The 15,917-nt window shown below is 42.7% G+C and overlaps 1 protein-coding gene across 3 annotated transcripts in view; it reads right to left on the bottom strand.

The window, feature by feature from the left end:
* Positions 1-1,098: 1,098 nt before the first annotated feature.
* The window catches only part of PTPRJ (protein tyrosine phosphatase receptor type J), a 72,215-nt gene continuing 57,396 nt past the window's right edge, over positions 1,099-15,917 (bottom strand). For 2 of the 3 annotated variants that reach the window (XM_064163241.1, XM_064163239.1), the window contains 16 exons: positions 15,283-15,549; positions 13,698-13,964; positions 12,265-12,555; positions 11,891-12,022; positions 10,412-10,622; positions 10,154-10,272; positions 9,421-9,508; positions 8,370-8,411; positions 7,356-7,443; positions 6,194-6,284; positions 5,262-5,335; positions 4,988-5,122; positions 4,469-4,588; positions 3,835-3,995; positions 3,165-3,300; positions 1,099-2,327 (listed from right to left, as the gene is read on the bottom strand). In XM_064163241.1, coding sequence (XP_064019311.1) covers positions 2,169-2,327; positions 3,165-3,300; positions 3,835-3,995; positions 4,469-4,588; positions 4,988-5,122; positions 5,262-5,335; positions 6,194-6,284; positions 7,356-7,443; positions 8,370-8,411; positions 9,421-9,508; positions 10,154-10,272; positions 10,412-10,622; positions 11,891-12,022; positions 12,265-12,555; positions 13,698-13,964; positions 15,283-15,549 — 2,381 coding nt within the window. In that variant the 3' untranslated portion in view covers positions 1,099-2,168. The remainder of the gene's footprint in view (positions 2,328-3,164; positions 3,301-3,834; positions 3,996-4,468; positions 4,589-4,987; positions 5,123-5,261; positions 5,336-6,193; positions 6,285-7,355; positions 7,444-8,369; positions 8,412-9,420; positions 9,509-10,153; positions 10,273-10,411; positions 10,623-11,890; positions 12,023-12,264; positions 12,556-13,697; positions 13,965-15,282; positions 15,550-15,917) is intronic. The other variant, XM_064163240.1, reaches the window with a different exon arrangement.

Consider the following 15,917-nt stretch of genomic DNA (forward strand, 5'->3'; position numbering starts at 1 on the left):
GGGCAGACTTTCCTCTCTCCCAGTTCCTTTGGAATGGTTCTGTTTGGTCCAAGTGGTTTATCTTTGTCATCTGACAGCAGCTTAGGAAGAACACTGGGTGAGGGATCCCCTATGTGAACTGCCAGTTTGAATGGAGTTGGGCAGGATCGTTAACCTTGTGTTGTTTGTTTGTTTGTTTTTTCCATGGGGTTTTGCTTTTTTTTTTTTTTTTAAATTTTAAAAGTATTTCAGAGAAGGAGAGCAAAAGATAAAGTCAAGAACACACAAGTGGCTGCTTCAAATAAACCCCCAAACCCAAAAGCTGAAGTGCACTGTGGTTCACCCTCCAGTTTTACTCATGCACAGCACAGTTTCACAACAGGTTGTACAAAATTCTTTTGGAAATTCCTTTGGGTGCACAGTTACAATTCTGTACCAGGAATTCCTACATTTTCCTTCAATTGACAGTGGATTCTGCAAGGTTGCCAGGTTCCACTGCAATGCCACATATCCTCCTAGTATTTGCAGCTTTCTCTGATGACCCCACTAAAGCAAACAAACCCCACATCCTCCCTCCCCCACCCCAGAAAACAACAAGAAAACAAAAACTAAACAAACAGAAAAAAAAGCAGCAGAATTCCAGGGACTCTGGTTATTAAACCTTCATAGTTTCATAGCTATTCTATAGCATTATTCATAAACTTCATATTCCTCTGCAATGCAACCAGTGCAATGATCTGAAGACCAAAAAAAAAACACCCCACCTCCCCCACCCACCCCGCAACCAACACTACTTATGAAGTCCTTCATTGGTAATGTACCAGCAAAACAGATCCAGTCTAATGCTTGACTTGTAAAAATCAGCAACTAGGGGGTTCCTGCTTGTTTGTTCTGTTTCTAACAGGACCAGTTCAAACAGCAGCAGCAGTATATTGCAACTAATTATAAACCAGTTACAGGAGATCAATGAGATGTGGGCAGGTAAGATGTGTCTCAGTTCTGAACGGCTAAAACAACTGAGGACTTGGTCTTTACAGTAGAATTTTGTGCAGCTTGTTTTGGTAGAAACAGTAAAGCCACTCAATCTGTTTGGGAGTGCTTGGACACTTGGAACCTCAGTTTCAACATTTTCACAGATTTGATGTATTTGAGGAAAACAACAACAACAATGATAAAAAGACACCAACCTGAGTAAAACTCTATTAGAATAGAGTGATCATTATTCAGTAAATCATATATTGCACCTTTAAATAAATCATTATAAACTGTATAAAAACAGGAATAGCAGGCAGGAACAGGGAGGAGCTCTTCTGTCCTTCATACACACCCACACACAGCCCCACATGCATCCACATTCACTTGCTCAGGTTTTTCCACTACAATTAAAGCTCAGAGTGACAGACCACACTCCTTCTCCTCAGGCAGAGGCACCGAAACATTAAGGCAGGGAACATTGGTGGTGAAATGCAAAAAGAAACAAAACTCACCTCCAAACTTCTGGAGAGTCCTGCCAACAGTGCAACTACAGTTAAGTTTGACATAAGCCTTATTTAAAAATCTGTGTTCTCATTATGAGTTTCAGTACAAAAATAGAATCTCTGATGTCTTTTTTTTCTTTTTTTTTAGAGTAGCAACTAGAAAAGGCACAATTTCCAAGTATAAATGTCCATTTGCAGGAGCTGTTTGTGCTCCTTTTTAAATAAAAAGGAACACAAGGAGAAAAAAAAATCACAGAGGCACAGATCTATTAGCTAAGTAACCAGATACAGTAGATAAAATATGTTCCTGAAACTTATAATTAAATATATTAAAATAGCCCACAAGCCTGGTGTCTGTAAATGAAATCATATAAAACTGTAATAAAAAGCTTGTGTTATTAATATTTCAACTCTAGTTCACTGTTCATACTGCAAACGCTACCTCACCGATCAGTACTGTTAAATTCCCAAGGAAAAGCAGGGTTCCTCTGTTAAACAGTTTTGCTTGGTTGTGGGTTTTGTTAAATATCAACCTGTGGCTCCTGCCAGCATCTTGTTTTACCTCTTGTAGGTCACATCTTCACACGGGGACAGAGCTGGAGAAGCCAGAGACGAGACACTGCACACAGTTCCAGAAAACACAAGCAGAACATCTCCCTTCCCTAGGCACAGGTAACACCTTCCTCCTGGAGTCACTGCCTTCCTGCCAGGCTATGCGTGGTAGCCATTGGCCTTCCCAAAGCCTGGCCCAGGTGTGACATTCTCATAGATTGCCATTGCTGTCATGTTTTGGTAAATAAGATCAGTTTTCTTGTCTTTCTGGGATCTAATAATATCCATAACACACTGGTTCAGGAAGACATACTGGTCCTGATGGGGAGAAAGAGAAGATAATGCTTTCTTAGGAAATACCTGGTTTTGAAAGTAATCCTTCTCCTGAATATAAGTTTCAAGTTTTAGATGCACTGCAATGATGTTATCAAGAATATTTTTTAGAAGTTGTATGCATTGTTCATAGAAAAGAGGGCTGGGAAAGGACCTCATGATGTCATTTGATCAATTTAGTCCAGGGCAGTTTAGGCTGGACTTTAGGAACAAGTTCTTCCCCAAAACAGTTGTAAAGGCCTGGGAATAGGCTGCTCAGGGCAGCCCATATCTGAAGGGATTTCAAAGCCATGTATACGTGGTGCTGAGGGACATGGTTTAGTCATGACCTGGCAGCGCTGGGTCAATGCTTGGGCTCAGTGATCTGAAAAGTCTCTTCCAATCAAAACTATTTATTAATCTACACCCCACAAAGAACCAGGATCAAATTTATCATCATGCCTAACACCTTCTGAAAAGACCTTCATGATGGAGACTGTACAGACCTTATCAAATCAGTTTGAGTATCTCACACACCCTTTTGGATCAAAGTGGGAATTTCAGCAGAACACAAAAGTAGAGATGCACATTATGATTACCTGACTTAAGACAACCCTTGCTCACTACTGTAAGGATAAAACCACGTGGGTAAAACAAGCTGCAAAGCTGCAAATGCCAGCCCTGCAAAGCTCTCTGTAAAGAGATTGCTTGGACATGCTACAACTCCTGGCTGCAGCTATTTCTGTGGAAGGAGATGTGGCAGGAAGGAGGGCAATTAAACCAAGAGCAATTTCAGATGACTCGTTAACATCTTGAGTCCCCCTTTCCCGAACTGAGCCTTACCTCAGTCTGCACCATCAGCGGCCGGTGCATGCGAAGGTCGTACACCACCCCGTACACATCCACAGTGCTCTCCATCTCCATCTGCTGGATCAGGCGGTCAATGGCGATGAACGTCCCTGTCCTCCCAACGCCAGCACTGCAACGACACAAGGAAGCTCTTCACGGCTCGCCCACCGCTGCCTAGTAAGATGCTCTCTGTTTTCAGTGGCACAGCTATTAAAAGTCTCTGCTGCACCAAGAGGGAGCGAGCACATGCTTTCGAGCTTCCTTGCCTTGCTTTTACACATAACCACAAACAAAAGCACTGGAAAAGGCAACTTTTTCATCCCAGTTTTCCACACGGGAAGAGACAGCCTAGGGATATATGTATCACATAATTTGCTACCTACAGAGTATTGCTATATTTCTGAGGCAGAAATGTACAAAGCAAGGGAAAAGTTTTCACTGGGCAGAGTAAATAGCCCTTAAACAAAAGGATTTTAGAAGACTTCTTTCTTTTTCACAGTATCACAGTATCGTATGTGTCTATTTTGCTGCTGTTTGGGTTTTTGTTGTTATCTGTTTTCCTTTGTGGTGTTTTTTGTTGTTGTTTTGGCTTACATGGAAGAACTTTCTTGAAACCCAGCCACAAGATAAAAGTGCATCCAACACACACAGACTTTCTGCCCACCTGCAGTGCACCAGCGTAGGGGAGTCAATTGGATTCTGACTGCTGTACTCATGAACAAGGTGTCTGAAGTTGATGAGAAGGTCTGTTGTCTCTGGCACTCCGTGATCTGGCCAGGAGGTGAAGTGGAACTGACGCACAGTGTGGCTCTCTGGTGTGTTGGACTAGAGAAAGAAACACACAATAAAAGAGAAAACTGCCTTCAGAAGAGCAACAGTGGGGCTTCCTGACACATGTTCGGTTAGTGCGTTCAAAGCCTCACGTTAAAACCATCCACTCTTACCTTTTTCTCCCCAGATAACTTTGAATTTGATCAGGAAAGATTTCTTTCCTGCAAGAGTGGTCGTGGCCAGGCACTGCTGAGGCTACCCAAGGAAGTGGTGGAGTCACTATCCCTGGAGGTGTTCAAAACAGTGACACATGGCACTTCAAGACATGGTTTAGTGGGTAGGGTGATGTTGGGACTTGATGACTGTAGAGATCTCTTCTAACCTAACTGCTTCTATGATTCTAAGCTTTAGTAAATTCTCATAATCTGTCACCCCAGTGCTGTTGGGCTTGTGAACCGACAGTGATGAGATAAACCACTTCTGCAGATACTTCTGCACTACCAACTAATACCTGAGGGGCTACTCACCTTTTCTACAGTGAAGTCCCTTATTGTCCATTCTGGAAGCACAATCTCTGAAACCATTGTCACAATAATGTCACCATAGCTCTTGGACTGTTCGTCTGGCCAGTACTGCTCACATTTTGTCTAAGGAGAGCAAGATTAGACAGATTACACATAGCAGTGAAACAACTGACCATTCGTTTTAGATAAAGCACCACCAGTGGCAGGGTTAGGATGCACTTGTCCCAATGGCCTATCCCAGAGCAGAAGCTCTACTGAAGTAACTCTTTAGGGATAAGAGCCCACCCTTAAAGACAGAGAATCCATGACCATCCTGTGGCAATCTATTCAGTCAGTTATAGTAGTAAGCAGATAGAAAAGTGAGAAAAAGCTAAAGAGAAGGGCTGATGTAATTTAAAAAACAATTTTCCACTAGGGGGTAGTTGTCAAAAGAAACTTGTCAGCCTCTAACCTTCTAGGACAGCAACAATCTAGAAGGGATCCAACTATCTTCAAGAGACAGTTCAGTTAATGCAGACATACCCGGGCTTGTTCAACACACTTGGTCAACATAACAATGGAGTAGATGTTCTTCTCCCAAATCATGCGCCAGAAGTCTTCTATTGTATTGGGCAAAGGACCCTGTGCAGCAATAAAAGCCTTCTTGGAGTTGTAGCCCTAAGGAGGAAAAAATTCCAAAATAAAGACACCAGCATTGGTGAGACAAATGAATGAACTGTAAACATCATTAGGAGCTGTTAAACTCATATTTTAACACCACACATTGCATTTCCTTCCAACAAATGAAGCAACTTACAGGCATATAGTTTGCATTGATATAATCACCAGTTACAGAGCTTTGATCCAAAAGTTTCACACGAGAAATATCATCTGTGGAAACCAAAAAAGAAGGAAAAGAAAAGGATTCATTTTATAACTAGAATGTTCCAACAGCACACTGCTTATAGAATGCATGTTTCCTAATTCAAAGTGTTTTAGAACAAAGTGCATTTTAGGAATAAAATACAACATTAGGACTCATAAATAGCATTAGTTTAGAATTTTTATGGCAGAAGTTTTCTGAAAAGTGAGTGGCCAGGATGAAGATGCAGAAAACTCAACACAGATTATTATTTTCATGAAACATGGCTTGGTTTTGCTGCTATGTTTTGAATCCATCATGGAATTACTATAGTTTACCTGTTTTTTTCTGGTAATTAGTTTGCTTTCTGCTGCCACTGTAGCTGAGGTTTTCCTTCAAAGCATCACTTAGTACACATCACTGCTCTCCATCCAGTCCCTCCTTACACCCTGCTACACTGATGTGCTTTCAGACAGCTTGGCTGGACTGAGTTCATCCCTAAAGCTGCCCAGCAGGCTCTTAATACTTCTCCTAGCTCTGCACATCTGTCTGTCCATAGTCACCTGTTAACCCGTTGCTTTTTCAACCTGCACCACAAGTTTCTTATATCTATAATTAAAATTGTTTAATTAAGAGAAAGTTCTTTAAGGAGCTTTCTTGAGGGGAAGTTTGGGAACTTCAGGGAACATGCTTAAGGGAAGTTCTTCAGGTCTGCTCAGACAATTATTGTGGGAAAGCAGCATCCTGCACCCATTCATCTGGAAATTGATGACACTAATCCCTCTTTGAAACTTCTGAGTACTACTAACGGAGATTAGACAAACCCAAGGTTTTCCACCTAAAAACTCAATTAGTATAAAATACAAACCCAAAGAGTAGTAACTCACATGGTAAGACATTGTTGTATCTATTTTTTCCCCTGTTCTCAGCAAGTTCAGCAGCAAATTTAGGCTGATGAATGCCAACAGACTTGAGTTCCTACAATTAAAGAAGGGTTCATGAGCACTCAGTCTTGATTTAGGATTCATACAGAAACACATGACTGAAATAGAAAAATGCTCCAGATGCTCTTGGCATTGGCTGCAAAAGTAGACATTTTAGACTGGGATAGAAGAAACAAAAATCATCTTTTTACAGAGTGGAAGGGTGACAGTGGCAAACCTGATGGAGAAGGGATGAACAGAGAATGAAGGAATAGCAGTGTGTTTAAATCCTTAAGGTGGGCTTTAAAACCCCAGAAGCACATGGCAGTGACATAAAGGGCACAGTCACTGTCACCCCAAGGCAGAACACTCCTTGGTAGCAGGTTTGCAGACATTACAGGGTGAAGGAAGGAATACATCATGAAAGGATTGAAGGAAGCAGAATCCAAGAGGAAGGCAAGGAAGAGCACAAGCCTGCAAAGGACAACTGAAGGGACAGAATTTGATCTGGAAGGGAGAAAGCAAATTAATAGCTTCAAGAAGATGACAATACTCAGATGCTTTAACAGCAGACATGACAACACAGAACCCTTCCTGACATTGGATTCCTGTCTTTTGTACCTTGTAAGAATGGGGCTTTAGCACACTTCCTAAGCAAACCATAATTGCTGCTTCTGTGACTGCTCCTTGGAGCTATTCACAAGTATGATTTTCAAATCACACCTACACCCTGAAGAAATCATTGACATTAGCAAGACATCTGTCTTGCTCTATAGGAAAACAAATTCAGGATACAAAAACAAAGGGCAGAGCTTTCCCTAGGCCAAATCTGTATTGTGAATCAGAAGGGAACTCAGGAGATCCTGTCTCGGGTCAGAGCTCAGAGCAGCAGGCCATTATGTAAGCTCACAGGTAGAGAAAATGGTTCTAAATGTGAAGTATTTGTCATGCACTTCAACTAACTTTGGAGCTTAGTCAGGGCAGGGAAGGCTCTACACACGGCTTTATAATCTCTGTAATTAAGCTCTCTTCCCCCCTTCTGTAAGCCTCGTGTATGTTTCATGGGAAAGCTGATGTGCATTTCCAAATGCATCATCGTGAAGTTCTCTCCACTGAGGGCACATACCTCATACTCTTCAGCAAACCCACAGTTGGAGTCAGCTTGCTGCTTCTTAAAGTAGGACTCAAAGTTCTCCACTTTAATCAGTTTTGATCTAAAATGAGAAAAGCCACGTGTTGGAAACTTAACAGGTAAATAAGCGATGAATTCAGTTAATGTGTTAGAAAGTGTGCTTTACTTACTTCTTGATTCTTCAGGGAAGGGTGAGGGGAAGAAAAAAAGGTTGATTAGACACATGCAGCTGTCTTTTTCACTATGTGAATATAAGAATGAAAGCATGACTGTTAGTGGCAGCCACAAAACTGCATTTAGAGGGGAAGGGTATCAAGTACAGCATTTAACTGATCCATTAAACCAAGCGGAGAACAGCACATCCTTGGAAGAAGAACATCACAGAAGGTCTCAGTCAGCCCCTTCTGTGCTCCCACCAGACAGGCCCCACTCCCCTGGTGTATTTTACATCAGCTACCAAAGCATATCCAGGTGGGATTGCATAGGATGCTCTTACCAAGTCTTTCCATCAGCAGGGAAATTGGTGCAAGAGCCAATAATGTGATTCAAGTGCACTGCCTGTGACTTCCAATTTATTGTGGTTACCCTCCCATGGCCAGCTTTTACAAGCTCAACATTATCTGAATTAATGGCTCAGCACAAAGTACTCATAAAGCACTGGAAAATCCAGGCTGTGGTGCAGAATTTTGCCCGTGTGCACATTACCAACAATTGGGATGTGCACAGAAGCCTGCATTTCATTCACACTTCCTGGTTTCAAAACCACATGGAGCATTTCTGTGTCTAATAGCAAGTCGTGAAGCAAGCCCTCAAATCCCTGCAGCAGCTCTAGAAGCTTTGATCAATGTGCTTATTTTTAGTCTGCAGGCTGGAGAATTTAAATTCCATGGAGGAATTAACCCTGCAAAATGCTATACAAAACTGCACAGAAAACAAGTATCAGGATTCAAAGCAAGTTTTGCAAATATCACTTGAGCTCAGAAAATGTGTGAAAGGACATGGACTTACTTTATTGGAGAAAAGGACATGTCAGTATTTCTTTTATCTTTGCTGTAATGTGAAAGAAAACAACACAACAGGTTCATAGCAGAATGTAACAGAATGCAAGTGAGATTTCTGCTGACAGCTACTTCCTGTGCCTGGTCAGAACAATTTCTTTTAAAGCATCTTAGCCTGTGCTACAAAGCCTCCTGAGGGAAACTGCACACCTGGAGAAACAAAATCCTCCATCCTTCATCCCACGATGTTGTGCAATGAGACTGCTGCTGTTGGGAGCAGAGTGTAACGTCTGAACATAAAGCACACAGCTTGGTGGAAGAACATCTGGGAGATCTGCATCACCAGCTAACATCTCAGGAGAACTGCCACCAACCCCAGAATCCCTGCAGCAGGTGTTCAACAGTGTACTGGAAGTGATAGCTGAATGAAAATAAGTGTTCCCAGCTTGAGAGGAAGCTCTGATCATTGTCCACAGCTATTAGACTCCCTTGTAAAAACAGCAGCAGCTCATTAAGGAAATGAAGACAACTGGACTAAGAGCCCTACAGCTAACTTCAGAAAGGATGTAGCACATGATCAGAAGCAAGAGAAAGCCTTTGTGAACTCTTAAATCCCAGATTATTTGGAAAATCCTGGAAACTGAGAGACCAGCTCAGACTCTAGGTAACTCCACTCTCTGGAAACTCCAGAATAGAAGTTTCATGTGAAGGGCTATTAAGCAATTAAAAAGCATAACTAAAAATAAATCCATCTAAACCACATGCATTTTTTAGCACAGTACTTTGTGATGACTGAACTACTCCATCAGCATGCACCATTTCAGAAGAGCTAGACAAACTAAATCTTAACTACTCCTTTTGTAACTATGAGGTTGAAGAAAGCCATTTAAGTAGTTAACTACATCAACTCTAATCTGTGACATACAAAGATTAACAGAATGTATTTTAAAGCATTGGGACAGAGATGTATAGAACAGAAAAAGAGGGGTTTTGTTAGGAGAAAGACACAGAAGTGCAATGCTGATGTTCCTCATCACAACAAACAACGACGACCACCTTACCTTCTCCTTCTCCAGAATATGAAACCCCCTATAGCTGCTACAGCAAATACACCTAAAAGGCATCCAATGACAGCTCCAGCAACAACACCTGGTGAAAGAGAACAAGTTCTACTCACTACTCATTTACCTCTTTGGTTGTGATCTAACTTAACACACTACAGGAGAACCTCACAAGTGACAGAGCATGCTCAGCTCTAAACATCTTATCTTTACTGTGTCCTTTGGCAGTACTGGTATTGAAAGCTCATTAAGAATAATAAACCAAGAATGGTAAATTAATAAAAATGTCAGCATTAAAGGAACACTATTTGTACTCCAACACACCCACTTCTAATATTTGGATTAAAGGAGCACTATTTGCATTCCAACACACCTGCTCCTAATATTGGGATTAAAGGACCACTATTTGCATTCCAATACACCCACTTCTACTTTAACAGAACTGTTAAAACATCAGGTGCTTTTTGCTACTTGCTGCTGTACCCAAGTCTTGTTGTGCCATCCAATCCCTTTTAACATGCCATAAGCAGCACAGCTTTTGGCAGAATTCATACATGGGAAAATGAAGTCAACCCCAGAAGCAGCAAGGTGTGAATTTAGAGATCAGCATCACTGCAAAGCTAGACAGAAAAAGTCCATCACAAAGAAACCAATGAAATCTGTCATAACTGAGAAATCTTCATGCACTGTCTCTGTGCCAAGCTGCCAGTCCTGTATTTGTCATCTACTATACCTGGATCTTGGGGTAGCAAAACTGCCTCAGAGCAAGGTGAAAAAGTCACATAACTCTCTTCTCCCACAATGATTTCGGCTGTGGTAAAAGTTATACTAGTGAAACCTGCAACACTTGCCCTGTTGAGAAGGGAGAACAAAACAGAAGAACCCCAATGGGTAAATGACATAGTTTGACTAGCCTCAAGCAAGAGGTGTAATCTTCTCATCAGATGATCTCTTAGTGCAGCAAACCCAACCAGTGGTGTGAAGTAACTACCTGTATGAATGAAGCGGAATCAAGGGTCCATTCTCATAGCCGTACACTTTGATCCCATCGCCCACATGAACAATGTTTGTGCCATTCTCAGAATGGAAAGCAGGTAACTTTGTCTGGTCTGTATTTATGACATATGTCACATAGGCAACTGTGGTCTTCTTCTTGAAATCTTGGTATGTGTTGCTCAATTTAGACTCCAAAGACTCACAATCTTCAGAAGAAAAACAAGGATAGATGTCATCACCCACTGATTCTGTGTGCAAGAGATTGATATTCAAATCTGCAACTCTGGGGCAGTTGAGTAAGAATGGGGAACTGGAAATTTCTGTAGTGATTTATTATTAGTGACTGAAGGAGCTGGGGCTGCTTAGCTTGAAAAAGAGGAAGCTGAAGGGGACCTCAGTGCTGTCCACAGCTACTGGAAAGGACATTGGTGGAAACGTTGGTGCTGGTCTCTGCTCAGAGGTAATTAGTGATAGAACAAGAGGGAATGACCTCATGCTGTGACTGGGCAGGTTTAGACTGGACATTAGGAAAAAAAATTTCATAGCAAGAGTGATCAGGCACTGGAATGAGCTGCCCAGGGCAGTGGTGGAGTCACCAACCCCAGATGTGTTTAAAAGTCATTTGCATGTGGTGCTTGGGGATATGGTTTAGGATGAACTTTTTACAGTAAGGTTATCGGTTGGTCTTGGTGATCCTGAAGGTCTTTTCTAACCTGAATGTTTGTGTCATTCATGTGATTACCTGTAGAGAGATGTATACAGGCATTTCTTGGGCATATATTGTACGGAAAACCAAACAAAGACCTACAGTCAAACTGCTGCAAAATAAGTTTCCAGTGTTAAGACAAAGAAAGGATAAGCATAAAAGTCAAATCCCACTTGAATGAAAACTGTCTTCATCAGCTGCTTTGTTCTTCCAGTGCTCTGGTGAAAATAAGAACTCAAACCTACACTGCAAGAGTTCCTTCATTTCATGATTTATCACTAAATATTCAGCAAGGAAAGATCTTTCACCTCATGTTCAATCTCCCATAGAATGTAACACCATCCAAGCCTTCCACCTGCACTCTGTTAATATTAAGTCTGAAGTAAAATCAGAAAGAAACCTCTCTTTTTAAAGTTCTTTTTGACTTCTTACCACAGATATCTTCCAGCTGAAGAAAGAAAGGGATACTACACACTTGCAACAGTAATCATTGGCAAATCAAGAAAGCTACAGCACAATGGCCACAGATAGGAGGCATATACAAGAATAAGCCAGGCTGTACAAGGCTGAGTGAAACCCATGGCTTTCTGAAACCAAAAAGTGATCTGACCTCAGGGGAGCAAGCTATTTGCCTCATGACTTTTGAAAAGTGATTGAACATAGTGAGCCAGCTTTTTCTTTATTCATTTAACACTGAAGAGTTTTGAACATAATGGTGTCTGATAAATTGTTTCACGTGGCTCCAAGAACAGTGTCATAACTTCTTACCTTGCCCTGTTGTGATCATTACTGCATAGGCTTTTAATGGTCCATTCACCGACTCAAAATCAGAGAATTCAACAGACAACGAGCTGTGACTGACTGCCTTCACTACAGGATGTTCTCTTGGAGCAGGTGGGTCTACAAACAGAAATACAGCTTTTAGTACCTTAATGACTGATGAAGTTTTCCAAACAAGAAAATGCTCTAATGCTGATACTGTTCATACAATGCACATTTATTATGCATCACATGAGGCTCTGCATGAACCCAGTGTTTCATCAGTAGACTGATAACGCACAGTATATCAAGTCTGTTACTCTGCAATCATGAAGTCAATATTTTGCTTCTGTGAAAATTTATTCTCAAACTGTGAAGCTTACCAGTAATGCTTGTGTTGCACATTGCATGAACTTCAGGGCTTACACCAGAACCACTTGAAAGAGTTACAATAGTAACATTATAGGTGCTGAAATAAGATAAAGATGTGATGCTGAAGTTACTCTCCAAGCCTTCACTGATGCAGAGTGGAGCATTTTCTTCTCTTATCCATTTGTCCTTAGATATTTTAATTGTGAAGCCAGCATTGTTACCAAAAGGACATTTCCATTTCAGCACTAGGGAAGGTTGCTTGGCCACTGGTTCACACTGAAGTGCATTCACTGAGGCAGGAGCTACACAGACAAAACCCGGAATAATAGAGAGTAGTAAGAAATCAAATACTGTAGTCACTAGGAAAAGCTGTCTGGTTTTAAGTTCTGTGTGAAACCACAGGGTGCCTTTCCACTTTTCAAAAGATAAAAGCTATTGTCTACTAGGACATCCTACCCCATGAGGAAGAGAAATACTTAGCACACTAAGCACACAGACCTCTTAGTGCTCTCTAGCTCCTCTGCAGACAGCTTCACAGAGAAGACTTTGGAGGAGTATCCACTGAGATCAGCAAAGTTTTCAAAATACAGAACACCCTTCTCTGAACATTTTTAGAGCAGTACACAGATCACTGCTAACTTTTGAACACCCTGGAGGTGTTCAAGAAAAGCCTGGATGAGGCACTTAGTGCCATGGTCTAGTTGACTGGATAGGGCTGGGTGCTAGGTTGGACTGGATGATCTTGGAGGTCTCTTCCAACCTGGTTGATTCTATGAATAAAACTCTCATTAGCCAGGAAATAAAATGAGCATAAGATCTGTATAGTAAACACAAAGCACCAGTCATTCTTAAGAGCAGCAACTATGTCTGTGTGCAGAGGCACAGACTGACCACTACAAATAGCCAAGCAACACTTTCACAATACCAGAGAGTCTCATAGCTGTTAATCTTGAGGCACCTTTGGAACCCCCACTGAAAATCTCTGAGACAGTTCACTTAACCTCAGTGAGAACAGGACAAAACGATGCAAAGTACACTGCAGTACATATTGAGGGGAAAAATGGTCATGGGGCCTAGCATGAGGAACACAAGAGCACCTCAACCTTCTCCTCTCTGCTGATGAGCTAAGCAGAGCGCGTGGCCAAGAGCCACACACCACAGCACTGCCCACAACCCAGCTGCACTCACAGGCCCTCCAAAGGGTGAAGTTCTCCAGGCACAATGCACTCCCTTCAAAATAAAGACCTGAGGGCCCCATCCACAAGGAAGAGAAGAAAACAAGCCCTCCACAGCTCCCCCATCCACACATTAATATTGCTAATAGCAGATAGGCAGTGAAAGAGAATGATATTGTATTTCTACCCTTGGGGAGGTGGGCAGAGCTCTGAGCTGCACAGCAAAATACAACCCAGCAGGAACAGGCCTGCAAGAAATGGTGACTTACTTGTGTACAGGTCTATGGACACTCCTTTCCCTTCTGTATGACTGCCATTCACTCCTGCAAACACTGTGAAAGTGTACAAGGTCCCAGGGATTAACTGGGTGATTGCCGCTTCAGGGGCACTGGATGTCAGGTTGTCACCAGAGAAGCCATTTACAAACTCTATCCTGTACGTGTAGGAGCTGGAATTGCTGTCAGTCACTGTCCATGTTAAGTTGACAGAAGTCTCTCCAACATACTCTGCCCTGAGATCCTGAACTGGGCTGGGCCCTGTGAAAGGCAAGACAACAACCTGTCAGTCTGCAAGAACATCTGCTCACATATGTGGACAGAAGAAACAGAGGCACACCACACTCTTCACATCACTCATTGCTCAGACTGCAGGAGCACCCCAGCATCATCACCAGAGGCAGCTACGAGAGAACTGAAGACAGGTGACAAGGATGATCAGAAGGCTGGAGCATCTCTCCTATGGAGACAGATTGAGAGAGCTGAGGTTATTCAGTCTGGAAAAGGGAAGGCTCTGAGATGACCTTATTGTGGCCTTTCACTATCTGAAGGGGGCCTATAAAAAAGCTGGAGAAGAACTTCTCTCAATACCTGACATACTAAGGACTACAGGGAATGGAGCAAAATCTGTGAGTGGATAGATATGGAGTGGATGTTAGGAAGAAATTCTTCACCACGAGGGTGGTGAGACACTGCAACAGGTTGTTTAGGGAGGTGGCAGAAGCTCTATCCTTGGCGGTTTTTATGGCCAGGCTGGATGAGACTCTGAGCAACCTGGAATAGTGAGAGATGTCTCTGCCGATGGCAAGGGGGTCTGGAGCTAGATGATCCTTGAGGAACCTTATAACCCTGACAATCCTGTGACTGTGAGTAGGATGCATCTCCTCTGACACTCCAAAGGACAAGCACAGGTCACTACTGTGCCAGCACTTTCAGGACTTTCCTTGGGAATTCAGAAGTGCAGTCAGGAAAGAGAAGATTGGAAGGGAAAGTGGGGAAAGCAGATAGTGGTATATCTCTGCACAGCAAAAGGCAAAGATCATCAGTTACCACCCGAAAGGGAACAGAGGTGATGATCCAACCATCCTGTTCTTTTGCCACCCTTCATGCCCTGATATCACTCACTGAGACAAGAAGATCACTGCCTAAAGCTTGCTCTCCTCCTTCAGCCCATTGGTAGCCCCAGGGCCCCAAATCACACAAGTCCCCTGGGAACATCATACTTCCTCTGCATGTGAGTCATTTAAAATCAGGGTCTAAGGCCCTCATCCTTCAAGAAGCAAAGGCAGAAAAACTGCCCACAAATCCTAGGCCAGGGAGACAGGTCCTTAAAATGAAGGAATTCTTCCCATCACAGGCTTTGGATACCACCTTCAACAATTGCTGGTTTTGAGTGGGCTCATTTTGCTTTCTTTCTGAAAAGAAGGCTGTCTTTTCCAGACAAGCATCTCTGACTGCAGGCAGGCAAAGCACAGCACTTCTGACTGCAAGTCTTTTCAATTTCAACCCTTGGGCAAGTAGGAAAAATACAGCAACATAGAGCCCAGCAGGAAAAGGCCTGCAAGAAATGTTGACTTACTTGTGTACAGGTCTATGGACACTCCTTCTCCTTCTGTATGACTGCCATTCACTCCTGCAAACACTGTGAAAGTGTACAAGGTCCCAGGGACTAACTGGGTGATTGCCGCTTCGGGGGCACTGGATGTCAGGTTGTCACCAGAGAAGCCATTTACAAACTCTATCCTGTACGTGTAGGAGCTGGAATTGCTGTCAGTCACTGTCCATGTTAAGTTGACAGAAGTCTCTCCAACATACTCTGCCCTGAGATCCTGAACTGGGCTGGGCCCTGTGAAAGGCAAGACAACAACCTGTCAGTCTGCAAGAACATCTGCTCACGTATGTGGCCAGAAAAAACAGAGGCACACCACTGCTCACTCTCTTCACATCACTCATTGCTCAGACTGCAGGAGCACCCCAGCATCATCACCAGAGCCTCCTGGAGGCTTTTGCATCAATGGCTGGATAAGAGAAAAAGAGGATGAGGCATCTCAAGTACAGTTCATCTTCCTTTCACATTCAAGAGCAGGAGCAGAGGTCCCCACAGTGCTAGCAGTTCCAGGACTTCCCCTGGCAATCCAAAGAGATGGGAAGGAAGGAGAGAAGAGCAAGACAATGGTGGTGCCTCTCTGCACAGTAAGCAGCAAGGAACAGTCA

The sequence above is a fragment of the Pogoniulus pusillus genome, chromosome 24 (assembly GCF_015220805.1).
Source record: "Pogoniulus pusillus isolate bPogPus1 chromosome 24, bPogPus1.pri, whole genome shotgun sequence".
Classification (NCBI taxonomy): domain Eukaryota; kingdom Metazoa; phylum Chordata; class Aves; order Piciformes; family Lybiidae; genus Pogoniulus; species Pogoniulus pusillus.